Source organism: Dromiciops gliroides, chromosome 3, assembly GCF_019393635.1.
Source record: "Dromiciops gliroides isolate mDroGli1 chromosome 3, mDroGli1.pri, whole genome shotgun sequence".
In the NCBI taxonomy this organism is placed as follows: Eukaryota; Metazoa; Chordata; class Mammalia; order Microbiotheria; family Microbiotheriidae; genus Dromiciops; species Dromiciops gliroides.
In genome coordinates, this window is record NC_057863.1 from 224,240,284 (window position 1) to 224,266,293 (window position 26,010).

A 26,010-nucleotide genomic window follows, 5' to 3' on the forward strand; every position below is an offset into this window, starting at 1 on the left:
CAATCTAAAACACATGTGTTAATGCCCACGTGATATGAGTACCCATTCTATCAGTCTAAAGAAAGGAAAACAAAAAGTGAAAGTACCTATGGTTAGGGCCAACATAGCTGCTAGAGGAGCAGGTTGGTAGTGTGTCCATAGCTTCTCCAGCAATACTATAGCCAGAAGAGTAGGAGGCAATGGGCCTCCTCAATTTCCACTTAAGTCAACACAAGGAATATGCTATATTAAACAAGAATGGCACAAAAGAGGAGCAAGGCGTTATAAGATAGAGGATTCTTCTATCTTTGATACCATACCCTTCCCCACCAAAGAAGCAAAATTTCAACAAGTCTTCTATTGGTCTGAAAACAAAGGCAATATTTTATTCAAGTAACTGAAAATGTTATTCCAGAAATATAAACCAAAAGCTTTGATTTGTGACTTTGTTCCATCCATTTGTTTTCCCTCTAAGAGTAATTATGAAATAAAATCCACAGGACATTTATTTTTCCTCATAAGAATAAACTTAGTTCCATGGCAAGAAAATAAACCTCAACTTCACATTTTTTTGCTGAATCAAGTTAAATTATTTACACTTTCATGAAATGTTCTATAACTAATACAGCTGCTCTTATCCCATTTTAAAAGAGAAAATATGCAGTTCTAAGCATTAGATGTTGATGTAGTTCCTTAAATCATCTAGAAGCGATATTTCTAAGAAATATTAGAGAAATTTATACTGCAGTAATTGGGCAACTCAGACAAAAAAAGTGATCCATTTCTGCCAAAGAATCCAGCTGTCTCGTCTCTTTTTGGTCTATCTAAAAAGAGAAGCCATGCTATTTCCATTAGTTTTTCATCTGTTATCGACATGGCAAAGTGACAGTATAAACACCTCTATAAAGAGAATGTTTTTTTATATTTTCATCAAAAATTTTTACTTTTAGTAAATTGCCCGGGGATTCTTGGTGCTGTAGTAGGCCTCACATGCAGCTACATAAGCAGATTCAGGGAAGAAATCATCATGGTATTCAGCTAAAAACCTATAAAGGGGAAGAAATTGACAGAAACTTTAGTTTTCATATTATTACTTCAACTTTGTGAATTAAATTTTTATATTCAATCTTCTAAGATCTTCCCAACACACACCAAATCTAATATGGGGTGAAAACAAACAATGAAAAAGCCTTAATCAAAATTTCAGAAATAGAATTTTTTCCCAGGTTCCTTGAAAACAAACAAAACCCAAAAACACACCTTTCAAGGTAATGATATTATCAAACACATTCCTAGAAACAAAATTAAGCAGAAAATCACTGAGCAAAACATTTAAGTTGTAACCTGTTCTATGGTCTATTATTTGGTGCAGGGGGCCAATTCTGATTCCCAATACTCTGATCAGTGAGATGGCACAGTGGATAGAATGATGGAATAGGAGTCACAAAGAAATACATTGAAACCTGCCTCAATCAATAATTCACTGTGTGGTATTGGGCAAGTCACTTAAACCCTCTCAATCTCAGTTTCCTCATTTGTAAAATGGTGATAACTACCTATTTTTCAGGGTTATTGGGAAGGTCAAATGAGATATCTTATATAAAGTGCTTGCTAGCTGTTACTTATTTCATTGGGAGAACTCATATGTGAAGTTAAGTTTCATTTTAACTTTTCTAAAGTAGCCAAGTATACAAAATAAAAATTCAGACACTAAACAACGAACGTCAAAGTGCTTGGAAATGTCAGGGGGAAGAGGGTTGAACCTCAGTTACTATTTTTTCTTTCTCTTCTCTTGGTTTTAAAATTTATGTGTTTTTTGGGGGATGAGTCTTGTGTGACAATGACTATAATCTCAGCACTCTTCTATGCCTACCTTTCCCTAGGTGACATAGTGAATAGTGCTAGACCTGGACTCAGGAAGACAAGAATGTAAATTTGGTTTTGGACACTTACTAGCTGTATAACCCTGGGTAAGTCTCTTAACCTCTGCCTCAGTTTCCCCATTGTTGTGAAGATAAAATGAGATCTTAGGAAACACTTTGTAAATTTCAAAATGCTATAAAATCCTACTTATTAATGTATTATGATTGTAACCAAATAAAGAATAAACTCCTAATCCTGATATAAAAAGTCCTCCAGTCTCAGTCCTATTCCCCATTTTACACCTTCTGCCATCTCAGTCATACTATTCCCCATTTTATACCTCCTGCCATCAAACTGAACCATTCTGTCTCCTATTCTCATTCTACTACTTCCAATTTTTGTCTTTGCTCGTGCTTTCCCCCATGTTTGCCCTCCTATCCCTACCTGTCAATCCATTCATTCCCTCAAAATCCAACTTAAGTACCACCTCCACTATGAAGCCTGCTCTAACTCTCTCATCCATGATGAAAGTGATCCTTTTCCACTCTCAATTTTTTCATAGTGCTTGGCCTGGAATTCTCCTTTGCATTAAGTTTCATTTATACTCAAGTCAATAATTATTAAGCCCATTTTGTGTGGGGTAATAAACTAAATATGGAGGGAGAAAGGGGAATAAAATAGTCCCTGTCTTCATAGAATTTGCATTTACTAGGGAGATACAACTTTTAAATAAGCAAACACAAAGAATAAACAAAATAATACAAAATAATTTCAAGAGGAAGAGTGCATTAACAAGTGAGAAGGATCAAGAAGGACCTCATTTAGGAAGCGGAACCCAAGGTGTGTCTTAAAACTAAAGATTCCAAGAGATGGAGGAGAGAAGGAAGTGAGAGACCACCTGAGCAAAGAGAAAGTGTCAGAGGAGATGGGGTGTCAGGTATGAGCAACAAACAGCTTTCTAGGTTAACTGAAACGGAGTATATGAAGGTGAATAATGTGAAATAATAAAACTGGACACATAGATGAGAGTCAGATTGAAGGGCCTACATAATAGCCTGAGGATTTTGTATTTTGTCCCAGAAAGAAAAGGAACAAATGAATATTATTGAGTAAGTAGGTGACATGGTCAGATCTGTGTTTTAAGAATATCAATCTGGCAGCTATGTGGAGGACATACTGGAAAGAGAGAAGAATGGAAACAAACAAAAAAAAAAAAAAACCATGATTAGGAAATAATCCAAGTGAAAAGTGATCCTGAACTACAGTAGGGGTTGTATGAGTATAGAGAAATAGACAGATATAAAAGATGTTGTGGAGATGAAATAAAAAGATGTGGCAACTGATGGGGTTGAAGGAGAGGAAAGAATGAAGGATGATTCCAAGTTTAACTTGGATGACTTGAAGGATGGTGAAAACATGCGGAAATTTGGAGAAAAATAAAGAGAAAAATAAATTTCTCTCAAAATAGGGATTATATTTTCAATTTTATATTTTTATTGTTATTTGCATTAGATTCATATCCTGTATAGTCTACCTAGGGTCTATCCCTAGGGAACAAGTAAAATTTACCTCTCAAAGCCAAGTCTAAAAGTCACATATTGTTGCAAGGTCCCTTGTTATATAGAGGGTCCTCCAAGTACATTAAATATACTGATTTAGAAATGGGATGAATTATGCAAAGAAACAAAAGCCAACTACAAGATAATTCTAGTTACGACTGAAAGTCTAGGACAATTGTGCTGATTAAATATTCTACCTGAATGGATACATCAGTCAACGAGCATGCATCAAGAAGGTACTATTAAACACCAGGCATGGTAATTAATAGGAACTGAGTACATAAACACAAAGAATGAGACAATTCTAATTCCCAACATAAACTTGATTTTAAAAAATGATTAAAAGTAATGTATTCTTGATATTTTAAAATAACAGCATACATTTTACACAGAAAGGGCACGTTACCTCAGAAACAGTTCAAAGTGTTTAACCAAAGCCTTAAGGTTCTTATCAGAAAAGCACATCTTCCCAAGGATCTCTGGAAGTTTTACTGTAAATAAAGAAACAATCCACAATCAATAAACCAAACAAAGGCAATGGGATAAATGCCTATTCTTACACCACCTTTAATTTTCTCATTCTGAAGTTTGTTTTCCTACTCTTCTATTTCTGATGAAACTTGCAATTTTTTAAAAATTAAGTCAATGGTTTCTAAAAAATGGTGTTGAATATTTAAAAAGTGATTTTCACTAAAAATTTACATGATACCATTAGGAATTTCAAAGTAAACCTAAAGCTCTAACTAGAACTTCAAAATGAGGCAATATTTAAAAGCTTAAAAAAAACCCAGAACCTCTTACCAAACATTCGCAACAAATGCTGTGACCCATAAATATATGAGGGAGGAGGAGGTTGATCACTCTGGGGATAATTCTCTGGCATAAGTTTCCAAGAAAGCACCTGAAAATAATAATTTAATAGTTTCATGGTTAGTTTATAAACACATGAAAAACGTTAAAATGTAGAACCATGCAAATCTGATTTGTGAAAACACTCATACATAATAAGGATACAATGTTATTTCAAACCAAATTTCCCCTACATTTCATAGGACCATAAGAGATTTGGTTTTGATACAGTCTAACACAGCATGTTTCCCAAATTAGCACTTGACAAAAGTACAATTCCAAAGCAGCTAAACAGAATTTCCCAAGAGAATAAGTACAGGTTAGAATACATATCACTTTTCACTTTGGGAGTTTTCCATTTCTTAAAAGAAAGAATTCATGCATTAACTTGAATCATTTGATATGAATATTAGCCACCTTTTTTGACCTAAGTTTCACTGCCCTTTAGTATTGTCCTCATTTACAATGCTGTAGTCATTATGTAATTGTTCTTTTGGCTAGCTTCCTTATTTTGAATCATTTTGTATGAATGTTTCCATGTGTCCCTGAAATGCTGATATTTGGTCAATGAAAAAGCATCTAAGTACCTATTTCTTAAGGTGTGGCTTTAAAAATGATTTAGAACATTTTAAAATTTCTGTGGTATGAAAGAAGTTGGTCTAAACCTATTCTATTATTTTGTACTCTATTATTTTGTATAGTTGTCTGTGTTTTTTGTTTGTTTTTTTTTTTCAGTAAGTCTTAAATAGAGTCCTTTCGGCAGCACTTTGTGATTTAAGGTTTATTGAATACTGGATTCCTGCATCCATTTCCTTCTAGGTGCTGTTTAACCTTATCTATTCCACTGATTTATTTTTCTCCATATTTTTTTCCACTGATACCGTTAACTCCCAAATTGGAAATTCCCTATAACAAAGCAGACTAGGAAGCTATATGTAATTTATAGTCTAAAGAGATTTGCTGAGACATTGAGAGATTAAGTGCTTCGCCCACAGTCAAGCTAGTATGTCTGAGGTAAGGCCTGAACCAAGGTTCTTGCTGATGTTAAAGACAGCCCTCTAGCGCTTCTTTCTCCGCTTTGATACCTTCTTAGTAAGCACAACCTTTTATTTTTCCACAAGTTTTGTTAATGTTCTGTTTAACTTAATGAAGTGTTGACCTGGAGTTTTGGCTGATTGCCCTAAATCTTTAGAATAATTTAAATAGTATGACTATACTACACTAACATAGCCCAAACACAAACAGTGAGTCTTTTTTTCAATTATAAAGTTCTTTAGGAATCTTAGTAGGTTAACTCTCAATTACATAAATGATTATTTTAGTGGATTTAATTTTTATATTACTGAGGAAGGTATTTTCCTGGTTTCATTGACACTATCGTGTAATTTACAAACAGTTAGTTTTGTTTCCTCTGTCAAATCTGGCATTTCTATTACTAGGTCAAATAGTAGAGACAGGAAATACCAGCTTATAATTTCTCCCAATCTCCTGAAGTCTGGAATGTACTCTTTTCTTACCTCTACTCCTCTTGAAATCCTTAACGTTTTTCAAGATGAAGTTCAAGTTTTATTTCCTACACGTTAACTTTCTTGAGCATTGTCCCAAATACTTTGTATGTACTTTATATTTGTTTACTTTTAAATACAAAGTATCCCTTTTCCTCTAGTAGAACAGAAGTTGATACTCTCTGTAGCATACTTCATTGACTTAAGAAAACCTTAACCCACTTGGTGACCTTCCAAACACACTGGACTTGGGAGTTAAAATTCATAGATTCAAGTTCTGACTGTAAAAATTACTGGTAATCAGACCTTTAGCAAGTAGTCTTTCTAAGGGTATTCCTCAATATGTAAAAAAAGATACTACTATCACTACAAACCTTCATGGAATTATTGGGAAAATTAAATGATATAGGTGAAACCACTTTGCAACTAAAGCACTACACTCACATAAGATATTATCAGTCCTAGTTTCATTAATTGCTCAACATTACCAAAAAGTCTTTCTTTTTAATATCAATACTTTTTTGGGCGGAGGGGTGGGGCAATGAAGGTTAAGTGACTTGCCCAGGGTCAAGTGTCTGAGGTCACATTTGAACTCAGGTCTTTATGAATCCAGGGCTGGTGCTTTATCTACTGCACCACCTAGCTGCCCCAATTCAAATTACAAATGACTCAAGGACAATGGTGGAAAGTTACACAGTTAACAAAGGTAGATTGTAACATGCTGCCAATGACAACTTGGATGCAATTATTTCAATTCTTGAGAATGAAATTTTTAAAAATTAAGAAAGGAAAAGAAAAGGGGGGAGAGAATAATTCCATTAAGTAAAGAAAACTTGGAGTCGTCTGAAAAAATTGATGTGAATGCACCAGCAATTTCATGAACCAACTTGGATTTTAAACAATCAGGTAGAGATGATAAACTTTGATTGTACCCTATCAATCTTTAGGATCAAATATAAATTCCTATATGTCACTTAGAGCTTTCACAACCTGGTTTTTTGGGGTGAGGCAATTGGGGTTAAGTGACTTGCCCAGGGTCACCACAGCTAGTAAGTATTAAGTGTCTGAGGTCGGATTTGAACTTAGGTTCTCCTGAATCCAGGGCCGGTGCTTAATCCACTGTGCCACCTAGGGGCCCCACAACCTGGTTTTACCATAGCTTTCTAGACTCTTACATTATTCCCCTTTATACACTCTACAATCTAGCCAATCTTAGTAGTACTTTCCATTAATTTTGTTTACTTCAAAGCTGAACTTAAATTATACTTCCCACATTAGGCTTTTTTTGGGATACTCTCAATATTTTAATATCTTGTCCCTCTGAAATTATCATATATTTCGTATACATTTAATAATAACAGCTAACATTTACATAGTGCTTTAAGGTTTTCAAAGCATTTTACAAATATCTCATTTTATACTCCCAGTAACATGTGAGTAGGTCTTATAATTATCTTCATTTTACATGTGAGAAAACTGAGGCAGACAGCAGTTAGATGATGTGCACAGGGTCATAAATCTTATAACTGGTCTGAGGCCAGATTTGTTCTCAAGTCTTTCTGATCCCATATTCAGTGCTCTATCCACTGTAGCACCAAGCTGTCTGTCAGGAGCTGCTTCATTTTTATCTTTGTAGCCCAAGCACCTCATATATTTCCTGGCCCAGAGCAGACATTTATTAAATTAACATGAAAGTAAAGCAACAGAGAATGAATACAAACGTGTGGTGCTAGGGGCAGCTAGGTGGTGCAGTGAATAGAGCACTGGCCTTGGATTCAGGAGAACCCCAGTTAGAATCCAACCTAAGGCACTTTACACTTACTAGCTGTGTGACTTTGGGCAAGTCACTTAACCCTCATTGCCCTACACCGCCCCCCCCCCAAATAGTATATTAAAAGTGTGGTGCTAGGGAGAGCTAGGTGGCACAGCAAATAGAGCACTGGCCCTGGATTCAGGAGGACCTGAGTTCAAATCCAGCCTCAGACACTTGACACTTAACTAGCTGTGTGACCTTGGGCAAGTCATTTAACCCCAAGTGCCTCACCAAAAAAAAAAAAAGTGTGATGCTATCCCATAAAAATAGTGTCAGGAGTATTAAACGTCACAGTCATCTGGTAAAAAAAAAAAAAGGATTTTTTTTGTTTTGCTTTCCTATTCTTTTGAACAATGGTGGAGAAAATAAGAGAATCAAAGACAGAATAGGACAGCTACTCTGGGTGAAAAGAACAATGAAAATAACAGAAAGAAAACAAAGCTCTTCTATTTGATTTTGCTTCCATTTTCTCTGCAGAAGAAAATGACCTTTGGACTGAAAGAACAGAATAAAAATAGCTAATAGGCAATTGAGACTTAACAAAGGAATAACTTTTTTTAAAAGCCCCTGGTTCTTGATAAGATCATGATGCAGATGAATTACATCCTCAGTTACTTAGAGAACTCGTGGTTATGAACTAGTTGGGGGAAAGGGAGCTTTCTACCCTATTTCCTACATGGAGTCCATACTTTCTAATAAAACAAGTTCCTCTGAACATATTTTTAAAAGGCTGTTTCTCCTACAGTCAACAAACAGTTATCCTTTTTGCCACTAGATGGCAATCTCACATTGGCAAAATGAAATACCAGTACTTTTGTAGTCAGCCAACCAGAATATTTCACTGCTTCAAGCGAGAAATATAGGTGAACCAATCACGTAGAATTAAATATAGGTTTTTAGGCCTTCAGAACCAACTCAGAGACTGAAGAAATCTTAGAGGCTGTCCTAGTGCAAACCTTCCATTTTATAGATGAGGATACCAACACCCTGAAGATAAATGATTTGCCCAAAGTTACACAGGAAGAGAATCAACAAGATCCCTTCCTGCTCTTAATCTATGAGAAGTTCAGAGAGGTTCATCACCAGAGGATTGGACACTGAGTCTTTATTTGTGGCGTCGGTTCATGAGGACAAAAAAAAAATCGCCCCTCTGGACAAAACTTTCCTCTCTTCCTTTTCTATATTGTTGTTCACATATTATTAGTTAGCAATAGTTATTATATTGTTTTTACTGTTCCATCAAGGAAACATTTTGTTTCTTGAGGAACAACAGGGGGGACATTTATTAAGGAGAATAAGAATTTGGTAAAGAGAGAGAGAAAGGCCTATATTCCTATCTATTAAAGGGAGAGCACATTTCTAGCTCCGCTCTCCACCAGAGTCCAGAGGAAAGAGAGCGCGAGACTGAGCGCCAGTCTCTTCCTTCCTCCTCCCACTAGCCCACGTCACTTCCTGACTCCTGGTCTTGCCCTCAAAGACCTTCCCTTCATGGGCAGAACTCTTCTACAGTAAGTATCCAGCAGGTGGCGTCATTCCAATCGTTACAACACCATGCGATGAAGTTTTGGCCAAAGCAGCACATGAAATTGTCTCTTACAAGTGCATCTGTGGTTGAAATCCTGGCTCATTAAAATGCTTTATATGTACCTCCATTATAGTCTTACTCTGCTGTGTCCTTAAAGCAGGCAATGACCAGGGATTGTTATCAAAGGCTATGCCAGAAGAACATATCCTGTAGAAAGTCTATCAAGCTCAAAAGTTATCCGAAGACCACCTTAGCTAAGTTCAAAGAGGCTCACTACCAAAAAGCTGGCTACCCAGCCAAAAAAAAGGGGGGGAGGGAGTATTTATATATGTGTGTATGTATACATAATATATATTTATATGTGTGTGTGTGTATGTGTGTGTGTATACACACACACACATACATGGGGTGAGGAAGGCAAGAACTTAAAAGAGAACATACTAAGACAAGAAGCAGTTGTGATCTTTGTCTGGGAAAGCATTTGCATCAATAAATCAGGGATTTTATAAAAGAATTTTTAAAAAATTTCACAAGTATACATCTTTTCTATACCTATTAAATAAGCACAATCACATTTCAGAACTAGAAGAGACTTTAGAAATTTGGTAGAAGGTCCTCTTTTTTAAAATGAGGGAACCATGGCACTGAGATTAAGTAACTTGATCAAGTTCACACAGCTAAACATAGCAGTAGCAGAGCCTAGACTAGATTCGGACCCTCAGGCCAGCACCTTTTATATTGTATCTTGTGGCCTCTCACATGGCTCTTTCTCTTTCTATAATGTCCTTTTCTCCTTGGCTCCCAAACTTACTTTCCTCATTCTTTTTTCCTCTACCACTTTTTCTCATCTTATTACCTCTGAGCCCAAGGGCTATAAAAAGAAGAAAAGAGTCTAAGAGTATGATGCTTCCTAAAGCCTATAACCTTCCCTTTCAAAGTGGAAATCATAATTGTTATTTCCACAATCAGAGACTCTCTTTCAGGTGTAGAAATGTTCTCTCCTCCAAAGTTTAACTATGTAAAACTTACCAGGAAATGTCAAGGCTTCCTAATACTCCTTGTACAAAAGATTTGGAGTCTGGGTAAAATATGAGCTGTCGTATGCTCTTTTGCTTAATGTCATGTACTGTAGCACAATAAAATATTTGTTGACTGATTATTAAATCACGCTTTCACTTCCAAACACAAAAAATCATTATTCTAATATGAGCAATTAATATACTGTGTAATATATAAATGTTTTTGGCTTTCCAATGTTGATTCCAAAAAAAGAGCAATTATTTTAATATTTTTTATAAAAATGAATTTAAAGTTAAATATAGACAATTGAAAATATAGGAGCTAAAATCCAAATGTCATCTTTCAAGTAAAAAGCCAGAAAACATATCAAAAGGATTATTAGCAAAATATCAATAATATACATTATTACATCACACATCATGCTGACATTAATCAATCAACAAAATTTATTAAGTGCCTACTACAAACCAAACACTGTTCTAGGCACTGAGGTCAATAGACAAAAATATAATAGTCCCTACCACCTTTGGGAAGCTTCTATTTTAACAGGGAAAACAACAGGTTTACATATAGTATAAGTCTATATTCAATCTATACAAGATTTTAAAAAGCTAATGGGGGAGGAAGATGTAAGACTGTATAGTTAAAGTAAAGGGGGGAGGGTGTAAGGATAAGGAAAAATAGCTGAAAGGAGCAGCAAAGGCTTTAAGTAGAAAATGGCACTTGGGCTGGGTTTGAAATGAACAGAGAGTCTGTGAGTCAGAGGTGAGAAGGCAATGCACTCCAGGTACAGGGGAAGTCAGTGCAAAGCCATGGGTCCACACAATAGAGGAACAGAAAAAAAGGCAGTGTCAATGGAATGTAGAGTACGTGAAGAGGAATAATAAGGATAGAAAGGTAAGTCGGGGCCAAACTGTAAAGGGCCTCAAATGAAAACTAAGTTTATATTTGATCTTAAAGGTAAACAGGGAAACTCTGGAGCTTACTGAGCAGCACGGTCAGACCTGAACTTTAGGAAAATATTTATTGGCGCTCGCGCGCACACGCGTTGGGAGGAGTGGGGGTAGGGGGTGAGGAGGATTTGAAAGGCAGAGAGCAGTGTCAAGACAACCAGTTAGAAGGCTATTTCGATAATCAGGAGAAAAAAATGAGGGCCTGAACCAGGGTGGTGGCAATATGAATAGACAGAACGTTACACAATATGGCCTTATGCTCCCTGGTACTACTGAAGGCATAGAGAACTAGAAAAGGAGGTGGCCAATTGTGTAGCAAAAATGAAAAAGCACCCAAGTGCTTCCCTGACTCCTCAATATACACCCAGCATGTTGGGTCAATTTTCCGTGGGAGATTTATGAAACGTAAAGCAACACGGAATAAAGAGTAGAAAGCCGACCTTAAAGGCCAGGAATACCTGGGTTCAAGATCTGCCCCTGAGACACATGCTGATTGTCTGAGGCAGGGCAAGTTACTTAATCACTAAGTACCATAAGCAATTCCCTAAGACTAACATTTTTACCTCTCTACTACTAAAGATGATGAATTCCAAAATAGCAATTCTTTACCTCATTTAATTCATTATTTCTTCTACCTTCAAAGCCAGCAAACACTGCACTCCCTTCTTTGCTAGGAGTCAAAGTGATAGGTGAAGATGATCCACTATGTACTGGGGTTTCTTCCAAAAAATGGGAGGGAAAAAGAAATTAATTCAGCTGCAAATTATACATTCAATTAAACAAATATACATTAAGTATCTGAAAGTAAAAAGCTACTGTCTAGATCTTCATAAACTATAAAAACTATAAAGAATAAATATAAAATTGTTAACTCAGTTACTACCTAATAATCACAGTAATTGATATACACACACATATATATCACAATCACTTAGTAGGCTTTTTGTAAGTTCCACCTATATTGGGCTTCATCCTCTGATTCCTTCCATTCTTTCTCTCTATTTCCTTGACAGCAGCATGCTTGCTATTTTAAGATGTGCCTAGAAACTCCAGATAAAAAGGACTGAACTTGGCTAAGGTGGAGCAAAGGGCTCAAGAATGCCTTTGACTCTTATACAAAAATACTGATCTTCAGGCTATATATTTGCCTTAAAATCAGCATTAATAGCAATGTAGCCACTGGATTCACAAATCTGACAGGCAAAGGCAGAACTATACAACAACAAAAATTAACGTTCCATAGCGCTTTAAGCTTTTCAAAGCACTTTCCACACATTATCTCATTTGATCATCATAACAATCCAGTGATAAATACTAAGCCTATTACTACCCCCATTTTATAGAAAGGAGGAAATGGAGGATGAGAGGCTGACTTGCTCAAGGTTGCACAAATAACAAGTAGCAGAACTGGGAGCTTCAACCCAAGACTTCATGAATCTGAGTCAATAATCTTTTATGCTGCCTAAGTTACTCAACTGAAAAAATGATTTAACTTCATTTTCCTCAGCCATAATTTAGAATAGCTATGACTTATGAAATCAAATGCTCAATAAACCAGTTTCACCATTCTCATTCAACCTCCCATCTCTCACTAAGGCCAAGCCCAGAACATCAGAAAAACTATAGGGGCCAAGATGTTTCTTTATGCCTTTAAAAAAGTCTATTTTTGTCTTCCCAGGTTGTCAGCCCCTTTTCCCTCTCCATATTTCCACATCCTCTATTTCTTTCATGGCTCAGTTCAAAACTTGCCTTCTCTTCATGAAGCCTGACTTATGGTAATTTTTGACTTTTCTCTTTACAAATGTTAAATCTGGAAAACATTATTACATGCTGCTTTGTACTTATCTGTTCTCTAAAAGTTTAAGAGATGAAGAGAGTAAGAGACAGAGACACACAGAGAGAAACAGACAGAGATTTTGATTTCCTAACAAGAATGTAAACTCTTAAAGGACTGTCTTCTATTTTTATCTTACTAGTAAAATGTTACACATTCTATATGTACTTAATAAAGATTTGCTGAGTTTAAATTATGATTTACTTTCTAACTCCAAAAAAAACCAGTTTGAGGAGTCAGTAAAATAATCCTTAAACTAAATCTTAAAATGTTTATTAGTTGTAATTTAAATTTAACTAGTTTTAACCTATATGTTTTATAAAAGTAGAAGAGTCTCAGCAAGAAGAGCTCATATACTAGATTATCCAAAGAAACAATTCAAAAATAAAATATTCTAATCATTAAATTACTTAAAAAGTTTTAACCTACTTTTTTCCAGATGCAAAAACAGTTTTGGCATTGTGGCAGATGTGTCAAGATGCCTTCGCTTAGGCTGTGGAGAAGCACTACTTTCAGACAATCTGTCACAGCTGGATGTGTGACGTGTAGAGCGCCTTAGAGATTGTAACATTTCTGGTTCAGCTTTTCGCCTTTTGGGTGTTGCTGGCTCTCCTGTAGCAGGCTGACTGTCTGTAGACTGAGGAGTTGGTGGATTTAACAGGGGTGGACTTGGTGACAGTTCCTCCTGATTCCTAAAGGAGAAAAGAAAGAACCTTAAACATATTATCCACTAATACTAATAACAAAGGATTTTTTATAATGGGAATATTTATCCCTTTAAAGGAACACTGACACAAACAAAAATAATTAGAATAATAAACATTGTTATTTAGAATAATTTACATTTTTTTCTCATCATGTCCAACTTTTTGTGACCCTATTTAAAGTTTTCTTGGCAAAGATACTGGAGTGGTCTGCTATTTCCTTCTCCAGCTCATTTTACAGATGAGGGAACTAAGGCAAAAAGTGTTAAGTGATTTGTCCAGGGTCACACAGCTACTCAGTGTCTGAGACTAGACTTGAACTCAGAAAGAGGAGTCTTCCTGATTCTAGGTCCAGCACTCTACCTTTCCAGTTTACATTTAGCTAGTATTTTATAGCTAATAAAACACTTTGCATACCTTATTTCATTTTATCATTGCAAAAAACTCATGATAGTCCAATGAGTATTATCTCCATTTTACAGACAGGAAATCAAAAGTTACAGTAATGGAAGACTACTGGAGGGACTATCTCCAAAAAGATCTCTCATTAATCTTCCCAAATATACTGAGAAATATATAAATGTTTGAGATTATGACTTCTCTTAGGTAGCTCAACTGATCACAAAATGTGCATTTTATATGCATACTTTGCTTAACAAAGAGCGAATTGCTGAAAAAAATTTTAAAGCAAAAATTTGATTTACTGATTCCCAAAATTCCTATCAGACAAGGTCTAGGATGGACAAAATTGGTAAATTTGACTCACTTTCCTCCAAAATTTTAAGAATAAGGCTAAAAGCAAAGGATTGAGAATGCTTATTTTTCATGGTTACTAAAAAAAATTCAAATTAGATCTTTAGTTTAATTTTATGTGGTCTATAGTATGAATACAAAGCAGTGTTTGGTAGCAGTTCTTCCTATCTGAACACATATCAATTCTTTAGTGACAATGCCCTAAGATGGAGGTGAGCAAATTATGGTATACTAAAGGTGATACGAAAGATAATTCCAGCTTGCACTACCAATACAGGCCTTAGGCAAAATTGTGAATTAGGTGAAATTTTTTGTTGGCAATCTCCTACTACTGATTGGTTTCTTTTATTCTCTCCTGACAGTCTCGCCCTACTACACAATAACAGAGAGGTAGGTGTTATGATTGCCCTATTCTACAGATGAGGAAACTGAGGCAAATAGAAGTTAAATAACTTGTCCAGGGTCACACAGCCAGAAAGTGTCTGAAGCTGACTGAACTCAGGTGTTCCTGATTACAGGTCCAGTGACTGCAGGTCTATACACTGAGCCATAAACAAACTGAAGCCCAGAGAGATTAAGTGACTTGACCAAAGTCACTCAGATTGTAAGTAAACCAGAATCTCTGACCCAAATCCAGTGCTTTTACACTGAATTATGATGATAGAAGACAAGATAAGCTTCTTGAGGGCAAAGCTTTTTTAAATCTTTTTTTACTGAGTCTCACCACAGTGCACTGCACATAATAGGTGTTTAAAAGGTATCTGTTCAATTGAATTACATATCAGAAATCCTGAAAGGTATTCCAGGACAGTGCTTACTACTAAGAAATAGCAATAGTGATGAACAGCAAGTACATGGTTCTTTTTAACCACACCACCTTACAATGAGCTATAGTTTTTAGGAAGATTTCACCCAAGTTCTCGAATTGGAAATAAAAATTCATTGAATTTTAAGAAATTCAGGAAATATATTTATGATACTTAGATTACACTGCATGACATTCATCTTGATATCAATCTAAAAGAATCAAAATAGTGTTCAGAAAAGATCAACTATCCAAGTAAGTAGCAGTTTTTCTGAATAAATTTTTTGAGAAAATTATTTCAACTATTAAATTTCAATCATTTGAACAAACTAGTGTACATAACTTACCTATTTGTATTTGTTGCACTTTCCTTGATTGGAAGAAAAAATTTTGATGAAGTCACCTTTTTATATTGAGCTTGTTCATATGGATAAAGCAAAATCAATGGCAGAGTGAAATCAAAGGTTATCCTTAATCCATCAACCATTTCCTTACAAAGCTCAACACTGAGATGTTAAAAGAGAGAAAAATAGTTTAAAGATATTTTATAAAATAAAGGCTAAATCTGGCAGTTAAAAATTGTTAAGTATGTGAATAAATAATATACAAATTAATGTAAACAAGAAAATTAAGTTCTGAATTCCCTTATTTTAATGAGGCCTCAAAAAGGTCCTCAAAGGTATTCTGAATTTATAAGGATCTAATGAATTCTAAGTAATGACAATTTTATCACTAGCCTTTAAGAAGACAGTCAACCAATATTTTTATTTAGCCCTATTATTTCAATACTTGAGGAATATGTGACTTCATCTACATGGACACTGCTTCCACTGATGTAGACAACCCTTCTTAAACCTTAGTTGGTAGTCTTCACATGTTGGTTTGGCTGAAAAAACTCATTACCTAGTGGTCAACCTTCTAAAGATCTGCCTCTCTAAATTTCATTATTCTTAGTCACAGGATACTACAGTTCTTTTCTGGGCTGAAATTCGAAGCCTTTCTAAATAAAAACTGATACTTCTATAGTATTTTAAGTTTGCAAAGTGCTTTTACCCTTTTCATCTTATTTGACCTCATAACAACGCCATAAAGTAAGTACAAATGGATGTCATTATCCTCATTCTACAGATAGCTTATGGAGGTTAACTGAAATGCTAATGTGCATATTTTTTTTGGTCAGGAGCTGTGATTTCATTGATGTAAGAAACCCTCTCTACCAATACAAATCAGCCATCATTCTGCAGTTTATATTCATGGGGAGTCTGGAGCTCTGAAAGGTCAAGTGACTTATCCCAGGGTCTCATAGCCAAGTTTTCCAGACTTCAGCAGGCTGCATGGAGCTGTCCTATTGTATCTTAGGAGAACCTGCAGAGCTTTCACTCCACATTATGGAATAGTCCCAGAGTAGGACTTTAGTGGAGACCCATAGACTGTGTGTTGTTAAACTCAAAAAGTCTATATTTTCAGAAACAAGAGCAAAACAACTCAGTTAAGGTAGCAAAGTGGATAGAGCACCAGACCTGAAGTCAGGAAGATGAAGACTTGAGAGAGCAAATCTGGCCTCAGTCACTTACTAGCTGTGACCCTAGATAAGTCACTCAACCTTTGTCTGCTTCAGTGTCCTCATCTGTAAAATGGGGATAATAGCAACTACCTCCCAAGGTGGTTGTAAAGATAAAATGAAATCATATTTGTAAAGTCCTCTGCAAACCTGAAAGCATTTATCTAAATGCTATAATGATGTGTAAATGTTAGTAAATTAAACTAGTAGGGAAAATACATGTTATAAAATCCACATAGTGCCACACTGATAAATGACCATATGTAACAAAATACACAGTAACCACCATATTGAAAACTGGTAATTAGAGTTTATAAATCTACACTTCGATTAGGAGGATAATGTTTGGTTTTTGGTACCACTTTGGGCTGCACTAAATGGTATAACAGTGGCTCTAACAGTGTGGCCAAAGTGTCTGCCCACTGAAATCTGCTATGCTGCAGAATCATCAGAGACCTTTTACCCATCTTGCTGGTTTTTAACATTTCTTCATCTTCAACCACCTCTGTTTAATGAGGACATACTCATTCCAGTGATATGGAGATGCAAGACAAAACCCCCACTGCAGTCATGCTTTATAGAAGAACTACAGAACCACACCTCTAGCTGGGGGAACCCTCCTCCCTTACCCACCTCTTTTCTTTGGTACTTTCATGTGCCAGCTGTAAATTCGTGTGCTTTCAGTCCCTGGCTTGGAAAGGGTGCTTCTGCTGGGTCCCTGGAGAATGGGGTTCTATTTGGCTCTGCTATTTTACATAAGCTTTCTCTAGGGAAAAATCTATTGGAAACTAATCTTGGGTTAAAAGAACCCTCTAGCACAGGGCAACAGTTTGTGGTAATGTTCAATTCACAAACTGCTTGAGATGGGGTTGAGACTCTACCTTTTATTTCTAATACACAGGATTACAAGGAAGAACTTGGCTATGGCTAACAGAGCCAGGATATGAACAGGGGACAGGCCTTGAGAAACTTAAGAGCTAGCTGGGCGGGTGGACATTAAAAGCAACAGTGGAGCACAAGCATCATTAAACATCCAAGAGAACAACAACTATACTATTTAAAGCAACATTTTTAAAAAAACCTTTTCACAGAGAACTTTTAAGATTTATAAATTATTTTCATTACAGCTACTGTATGAGATAAAGCATAATACAACATTATCACTTCACAGATGAGAAAACAGACTCAAAGAGGTTACATCAGTTAACCCCAGGTCCCTTAACTGCAGGCCTAGAGTTCTTTGGCACCACTATGCTACTTCTCTTAGAAAAAGCATCCCCCAAGATACCTGTGATCTAAGGAGAAGCAAGAAGACAAACACACACCTGAGAAGGGGTCATTGAAAAGCAGAACTTTAAACATCTGAAAAACAAGTGGCACCCCCACCCCTACTATTTGAATTCCCTCTCTACCTCACAAAACAACTGCACACTTCAGATGCAGTATGACTTACTTTTTTTCTGGTGGGATGTAATGCACATTCATATTCACATGAGGAGTGGTTTGATGGTGACGAGATCTTTCATTGGCTGAGAAAGCTGCATTGATGGCAAAATGTTTCACATATGATTCCAGAATGGTTATTATATTAGTTTGGCATGGAAGTTTCACAAGCTATAAAAAACAAACATTTATACTGTTAATCATTCAAATAATAACAATCATGATTTCAACAACAGCAAGCCACCTATCTATCAATTTTTAAAAAGCAATGACTTGGGCAGCTAGGTGGCTCAGTGGATAAAGCACCAGCCCTGAATTCAGGAGGACCTGAGTTCAAATCCGACCTCAGACACTTGACACTTACTAGCTGTGTGACCTTGGGCAAGTCACTTAACCCCCACTGCCCCACAAAGAAACAAAAACAAAAACAAAAACAAAAACAAAAACAAAAACAAAAACAAAAAGCAATGACTTAGGCTGTTCCAACTCAGTTTCTCTACCTAATTAACGAAGAATAATCCATTTTATTCAAGTAAACCTTCAGAGACAAATGCTCTTAGAAAAATACAGCTATGTAACAAAAAAGGGAAGAAAGAGTTCTAATCTTCCAGGCATATTTTTCTCCCATATACAGGAACCAATTAACTACATCAATATGATGATTACAATATAAATGCCAAGAAGTACCTATAATCATAATTTAAATATGATTATGATGTATAGATGTGAATCGTGGAACAATATCGTTTCAAAAGAATTAAAGAGGTGTGTACCACAGAGAACAATAGAAAAATCCATGACTATTCGTCAGGGATACTGTAGAATTAAGTATTGTTTCAAAGATAAGCTGGACTAAATGACCTCTAAGGTATCTTTCAACTCTGAAATACCCTAAGTCTATCCAGGTTATTAGGGGAAAAAAAGTTAGACATAGTACTTTAAAACATTTTAAGATATCATTTTGTTACAAGAATTATGTTTAAAATTAAACTTTTAAAAAATATAAATTCTAAAGTCTCTGAAGTTTTCCTCGGCTACTGTCAAGATTAGTTGTAATTCAAGCAAACTTAAAATATAAGCTGTCCCCCAATTTATAACCTCCTTTGCATACACGTTTTCTCCTGTTAATATAGTAGCAATCTTCTTCGAGCTTCTTCTTCAAAACTTCAGGTATTTCTATACTTATGGTTCTTTCTTCCATGTCCCTTTTTGTATGAAACTCCTGTTCTTCTTTCTATAACACAAATTCATGTTTAACATAGTAACAACAGGAAGAGTATTTTTTTAATTGAAAAGAGTTAATGACTTCCATGATAGATACCTGAATTTATGAATTCTTAAAACATCTCAAAACCTAAACATACATGTTAATAGCCCAAATGTAGCTGTAGCTCTACAGTTTGTCTACTACTTGTTTAGCTTTGTGGACTAAGTTCTCAGTAACTTGAGGGAAAAATGAAAAAGGGCAGAAAATTGCATATGATGCCGCCAGAACTAATAAACAATTCCACACCCTAAATAAATGGGTGCAAGACATTGTACCATTTGTTCAACATCACTGACTTGCTCCTCCTCACTTCAACCATCTTCTACCACAACAGACATGAAAACTGGACCTCTATACCCAGGTCTTCCAGAGTCCACGTGCACTGATGTTGAGAAAATTGATCTGTTATTTTTGTAGTTCCAACACTAAGACCCAATCCAGATGACTGGTAAATAAATGTGTATAAACTGGCCAACTTAAGCCGATGATACTGAATGATCATCCTACACATTGGAATATGCTTCTGCTTAATATCCCATTCAGACCATCTCACCGTGACCCCACTTTCCACCTCTCCAAAATAAAACTCCCTTTCCTGACCATCATTTCTCCTATGTTGTCTTCTACTATGAGAATGCAAGTTCCTAGAGGGCAAGGACTATCTTTTAAAAAATATTTGTATCCTCAATGGGATGTACATTTAAGATTTCATTCATTTGGGGGGCAGCTAGGTGGCGCAGTGGATGGAGCACCGGCCCTGGAGTCAGGAGTACCTGAGTTCAAATCCGGCCTCAGTCACTTAACACTTACTAGCTGTGTGACCCTGGGAAAGTCACTTAACCCCAATTGCCTCACAAAAAAAAAAAAAAAAAAGATTTCATTCATTCAACTATACAGACAAATTTCAATGGTAGCATTTTTCACACTCTAAGGGAAACTACTTTTATTTAAAAATTACTTAGGAAGATTTAGTATTTGAACAAATAACTTGGGACATATGAATAAATGCAAAGAGCCAATAATAATAATACATCCAGTACAGTATCATAAATAAGGTAAATCTTCTCTACAAAGTGATGTAAAGTTTTAAGAGAATTCTTTAAAATTATATTTAAGCCATAATTCATATTTGAAAATTTTTGTTACAATAAATGTTTTCTTCTAAAATATATAAACAAAAATATTTTTTAAATTAAGTCTTAACATAATCATACATGTATAACCCATATCTGATTGTTTGCCACCTCAGGGAGGGGAGAAGGGAGGGAGGGAAAGAGGAATAAAAATTGGAACCTAAAACCATAAATAAAAATGTTTATTACAAAAATAATTAAATAAAATTAAGTCTTAAATTTTTACCATTTCTGTTTTCTCTTCAATGTCACTTTCTTCACTTCTTATTTCCTCATCTGTTTCGTCACTACTATCGTCAGAAGAGCTACTTATGGCTATACAAACAAACATAAACCATATTTTATCATTATCATCTTATTAGTCTACCTAAAATGGTAATGAAAGTCATCTTATTCAAAAACCTTCACAAAAAAACTTTCAGCTTATAATTGATTGAAAAAAGAAACTGATTTTTTAAAGTCATCAAGTTCAAGAACATCACAAGGCCTCCTCAATGAGACTTGTGTTTACTCAAAGAGTATCAGCTAAACAATATATATAGGAAAAATTAAACAGATATAATATGTTTATTTGGAAGCTATGACATGGGATGGTCAATCCAGTGAGTTGGCACCTCTAGTAAACAGAGATGTGACACTTGTTGCAAATGTATAATGAACTCAGTCCAGAATAGAAAAGGAAGAGTGTGTACTGTAATGCATTTGTGCTGTCAAAGACGCAGCATGTACCCTAGTACAAAAGCTATCATTTCAACACTAATGTTCTCCCAGGGATGATGTATAGTTGTGAAGCTTGTTAATAATATCACAACTGCTGAAGACTCTAGTGCAATGAATAGATTATTGGTGGGGGAAAAAAGTAGGCTGCAATCATTTCCAAAGACATCTATATATGAGAATCTGTATAAAGAATATGAATGAGGAAGAAATGTATTATTAGAAAAGGAGGAGGGCTGGTTAGATAGCAAGAGCATGAGATAAAAGGTGACATTTTCCCAAGTGCTATAAAATGGAAAAAGATTAAAAAAAATGTTTCCAACATAAGCAAGAATTGTACAGGATTAGAAAGCTAGGTTGGATTAGGATCTATATCAATGGAAAGAATCTTATGAATGAGATCACAGATGCATTCAAGTATTTAAGAAATAGTATGTTTGGTTTTCTTAAATTTTCAAGTAAAACACCCAAGTGCCAAATAACATAGTTTCATAGTCTACAAGTATTAGATAAAATAAGATCCTGTGGCTGAGCACTTAATTACATTTCATTCAACCACAGGCACAGAAAGATGCTAAGGGAAACACATCAGAACCTGAGAAAAAAGAAAGTAAAAGGAAAGGCAATAAGGAGAAGCCAGGGGTTGAATGAACTGCAGTGGAGAAGCACTGATTCTTATGTATCAGATATGTAAAATATGAATATTTTAGCCAATCACATTAAAATTATTTCACAACAATTATCTCCGAATAATTCACATTTATTTAAGGCTTTATATAAACCATTTCATTTGAACCTCAGCAGTCCTATAAAGTAGGTTTTGCAAAGGTTTTTACTCCCACTTAAGAGAGGAGAAAACTAATACCTCAAGAACAACCTGCACTTATTTCTCCTATGTCCCAAGTTCCTTACACCATGACACATTTCTGTGGGTGGATAAGTCTAAACAAGTAAACTGATCTAGTAAATTAGCCAACTCACAATTCTCATCATTTTCATCTTTTTCTTCGGCAGGAAGACTTTTTAACACAGAGTCAACACCAGGCAACCTGCAGCGTCTCTTCTTCCTTCCTTTTCTTCTCCTAAAGAAGACAAATTCAATTGAACTACATCCAGGTGAATTTAGCAACTTAAACAGAAGATATGAAAAAACAGTTAAAATACAAGGTTAATAGTATCAGTTTTTAATATCCTAACAGAGTCACTATGAATACTCCATCAACTGATTCAAAGTTAAATGGCTCCCTGTTCATTTAAATGCATTTAAAATGAATCACTTAATGGGTTAAGCAAATGTTTATTTTTCACATATTAAATTAACAACACATTACTTTAAGATAAAAAAAATTAACTAGTATGAATTTGACATTCTTACATGCGAGCTACAGCTTTTCTTGCCAATTTACGTTGTAATCTACGATTTTCATCTGTGTCACGAAGAACATGATCTTCAGCTGCCCATCTATCCCAGCTGAGGAAACAAAAGGAGAAAAAAGTGACTAAAAATGGGCAAAATTCTAAAATTATAGTAAAGCAAACTCTAAAAAAGCAGTAGGAGGGGAGCAGAGAAAGGAGATGTCATGGAACTTCTTTTCTCAATTTTAGAAACACATTCAAAGGTTTTACAATCAGAAACTAGTCAAATAATTAAGAAATTAAGTCTTTAAAGTATATTGAAAGATTAGGATTCCTTAACTACCCAGAGATTTTCAAAATATGTAGTCCACCAAATATTGTTCTTTAGAAAATGAAAACACAGTTAATCTGTTGTAAAAAGTGTTCTTAAAAGTTTTTGTTTGTTATCTAATGGTTTTGATAGTCCCATGGTACATTTGTTCTGGAGTATGTACTTACCTTCTGTTCCAACCATTAAAATGGATCAGATATTCTGGGATCTTTCTGCCCTTCTCATCTTTCCCAACAATAACATCAACAATCTGAAATGAGAAAAAACAGGTGAGATATCACTTAGATGTTGGGAGGCATACATGAGAAATTATAAGCCTGATCAGGGTGACCAGAAATAATTTCTAACAGGTTTCTCTCATTTTTTAAATCTGTGCCGGAATGACAATTTCTTCCCAAATCTCCGTTTTTTTTTCTTTAGTGGATGCATCCCACTAGGAATAGGAAGTATCCACCCAACTACCTTCTAATTGGTCTCTATGGATTTTAGTCAGGGCTATTTTCTTCACCCCATTGGCCAGGGAACCTATCATTAAAAAAACACCACACTACAGGCAGGACAACTTGGCCTCAGCCCTGGGAAAGTCTGGGAGATGTAGTCCCTAGGACTCCACCTCTTCCAGGCTAGACTTGGATATACTCTTTCAACTTTTTCTTTACTGCTTACCTCCAAGACAAGGCACACAACTCCCACTTTCCTCTCGCTCACAACATACCCTCTTCCCTTAAACTGGAGAATTTTCTCCCAGCACATCCCTGCCACAGGCTTCAAAGATTTGGGAGCGGAAACTACGTGGTGACCCGGGGGCTACATCATCGAGGAACATGTTGGGGGCGCCCGTTTTAAAGTCATACAGGGCACAGGCAGCCACAACGGAAGGGCCTTGGGAGGCAGTCGAGGAGAAAAGCAGCTGAGAGACACCAGCAGCTCAGGAAGGGAAAAGCACCGGGGGAAAGGGGTGGGATGCAGGCAAAAGGGGAAGATGAAAGAATGCTAAAAAGACCAGCAAAAACAGCAGCCAGGCCACAAGGCCTGCGTCAGTGAGCAGAGCTGTGCAACCAGGGCGGCCGCTGGGGAAGCTGCTCAGGAAGTGAGCTGGAAGAGAGAGGCAGCAGAGATATTTACATAGACAGGTTACAGAAAGGAAATTATCTGACCTCTCCAGGGGATGTCCCTAGACCCCTTTCCCACCTACAACTAGTGCCATGACTTAGGTTTCCCCTAAATCAAGACCCCAGTTCTCAACTTGGGTTCCCTGATCTTGGTTTTTAAGAGACAGATGGACAAACAGGTAGATAGATAATAGAAATAAAGGGAGAGAGATGAGATAGATAGACAGGGATTGATGACTGATAGACGGGAAATAAATATAGGTAAGAGAGATATATAGACAGAGATAGATGGGATATAGGGAAGACAAATAGAGCTAGTTATAGATAGGTATAGACAGAGGATAGAAGAGACGGATAGATATAAACATAGATGGCTACTGACAGATAAGTTAATATGCTGAGTTTCCTTTGTCTTTCTGTATATTTTATGTATTTAAAAACATTCAAAGAAGGGGCCCCTCGGCTTCCCCATGCTAACAAAGGGGTCCGTGACACTAATACAAGCATTTGTAGAGCTACAGTTTGCACATTACTTTACAGATGCTAGCACATTTCATCCCCACAACAACCCCCTGAGGTGGGGGCTATAATTACCCACGTCTTTACAGAGGAGGAAACTGAGGCTGAGAGAGGTTAAGTGACTGCCCCAGGGTCACAAAAAGGTGAAGAAGCATTGGCCGTTATAACCTCAGTGTTCCTAATTACCGTGTGTGTGTGTGTGTGTGTGTGTGTTTTACTTCAGAGAAAAACACAAGTGGAAGAATTACAAATTTTACTCCATTCTACTGCACACACCATTAACACGGGTGGCAAGAAACACACACACACACACACAAAACAAGTGGGGGAAAAAGCACAACTGGGTAGTTAAAATTTCCTTAACACGGGATGCTTTTCCACAGGTAGATGGGGTGCGAGGTTACATGCCGTCCCGCGCAGCCGCAACGCCACCCCCCTGGGTTTTTTTTGGGGGGGGGGGAGGGTGTTAGATACCAGCGCGCGCCCAAGCTTTTGACAGCCTCACGCCAGAGCGCGCGCGCGCCACCTCGGGAGCCGCAGCCCCTCCCACGGCCCGGCCCCTCCCCTCCGCGCGCCCCCCGCGCGCTGCCCTCCGCTCGGAGCAGGGACCTGCCGGCCGGCTCGCTTCCGCGCGCGCCGTTCTCAGCGCCCCGCGCGGTTCCTCCGACCCACCCACCCACCGGAGCGGTTGGCGCCGGTCCGGTGCCACCGGCGCACTTGGCGCCCTTTCCCCGGCACCGCCTGGAAGGAGCGCGTCATCTTTCTCCCCCCTCTCTCCCCAAAGCGTCGTCCTCCCCATGCCCAGCCCCGGGGCAGCCGCGCACCCATCTCCATCCCCTCTCCTCCCTCGCCCTCCGCAGGCGTCCCTTCCACCCGTCCCTCTCCCGCACCCCCCCCCGCCCTTTCGCCCCGCTCAGTGGCACCTTGGCATCGTACAGGACTCGCGCCTTAGTGGGGTCGGGCTCGAAGCACAGCACTTTCTCCCCTGACTGAAATTTAAATTTCATTCCCCCGCACGAGCTCATTTGTTCATCGTGGCAGAGGGAGAAAATCCAGGTCGCGAGGAGCAGTGCGCGAGGTGGGGGTGGGGTGCGATGGGGGGGCCGAGAGAGAAGTGGGGAGGGGGAGGTGGCGTACAGTGAGCAGGGTGGGGGGGGCGGAGAAAGAGGCTGCTCCGGCCCGGATTTTCCCCCCCCCTCCCGCCTCGGCCCTCCCTCGGCTCCGCCTCCCGCTCGGGCTGCGCTCCTGCCTGCCCCTCGGCCTCCCCTCCCCACCCACCCCGTCTCCCCCGCTCGTTCCTCCCTCCAGCAGCTACCTGGCCCGCGCAAAAGCGCGGCGCGCACGCGCTCACCCACCCCTTTTTATTTTTACGCCGTGCCGACGTCGTAGGGGTTGGGAGGTGGGGGAGT

General features: G+C 37.4%; 1 protein-coding gene across 4 annotated transcripts; it reads right to left on the reverse strand.

Annotated features, from left to right (window-relative positions):
* Window positions 1-334: 334 nt before the first annotated feature.
* MSL3 (MSL complex subunit 3) lies at window positions 335-26,010 on the reverse strand. Of its 4 annotated transcripts, none has more exons than XM_043996800.1 (13): window positions 25,957-26,010; window positions 23,138-23,220; window positions 22,659-22,754; window positions 22,265-22,365; window positions 20,793-20,881; window positions 19,278-19,400; window positions 18,177-18,337; window positions 15,510-15,668; window positions 13,330-13,592; window positions 11,676-11,785; window positions 4,203-4,302; window positions 3,808-3,892; window positions 335-1,025 (listed from the first exon to the last, which is right to left on the reverse strand). In XM_043996800.1, coding segments are annotated over exons 3-13 (1,293 nt in total). In that variant the 5' UTR covers window positions 22,661-22,754; window positions 23,138-23,220; window positions 25,957-26,010; the 3' UTR covers window positions 335-925. The 4 variants fall into 4 exon arrangements, with proteins under 4 accessions (XP_043852735.1, XP_043852733.1, XP_043852734.1 ...); XM_043996798.1 differs by lacking the exon at window positions 25,957-26,010 and adding an exon at window positions 25,525-25,722; XM_043996799.1 differs by lacking the exon at window positions 25,957-26,010 and adding an exon at window positions 23,637-23,738.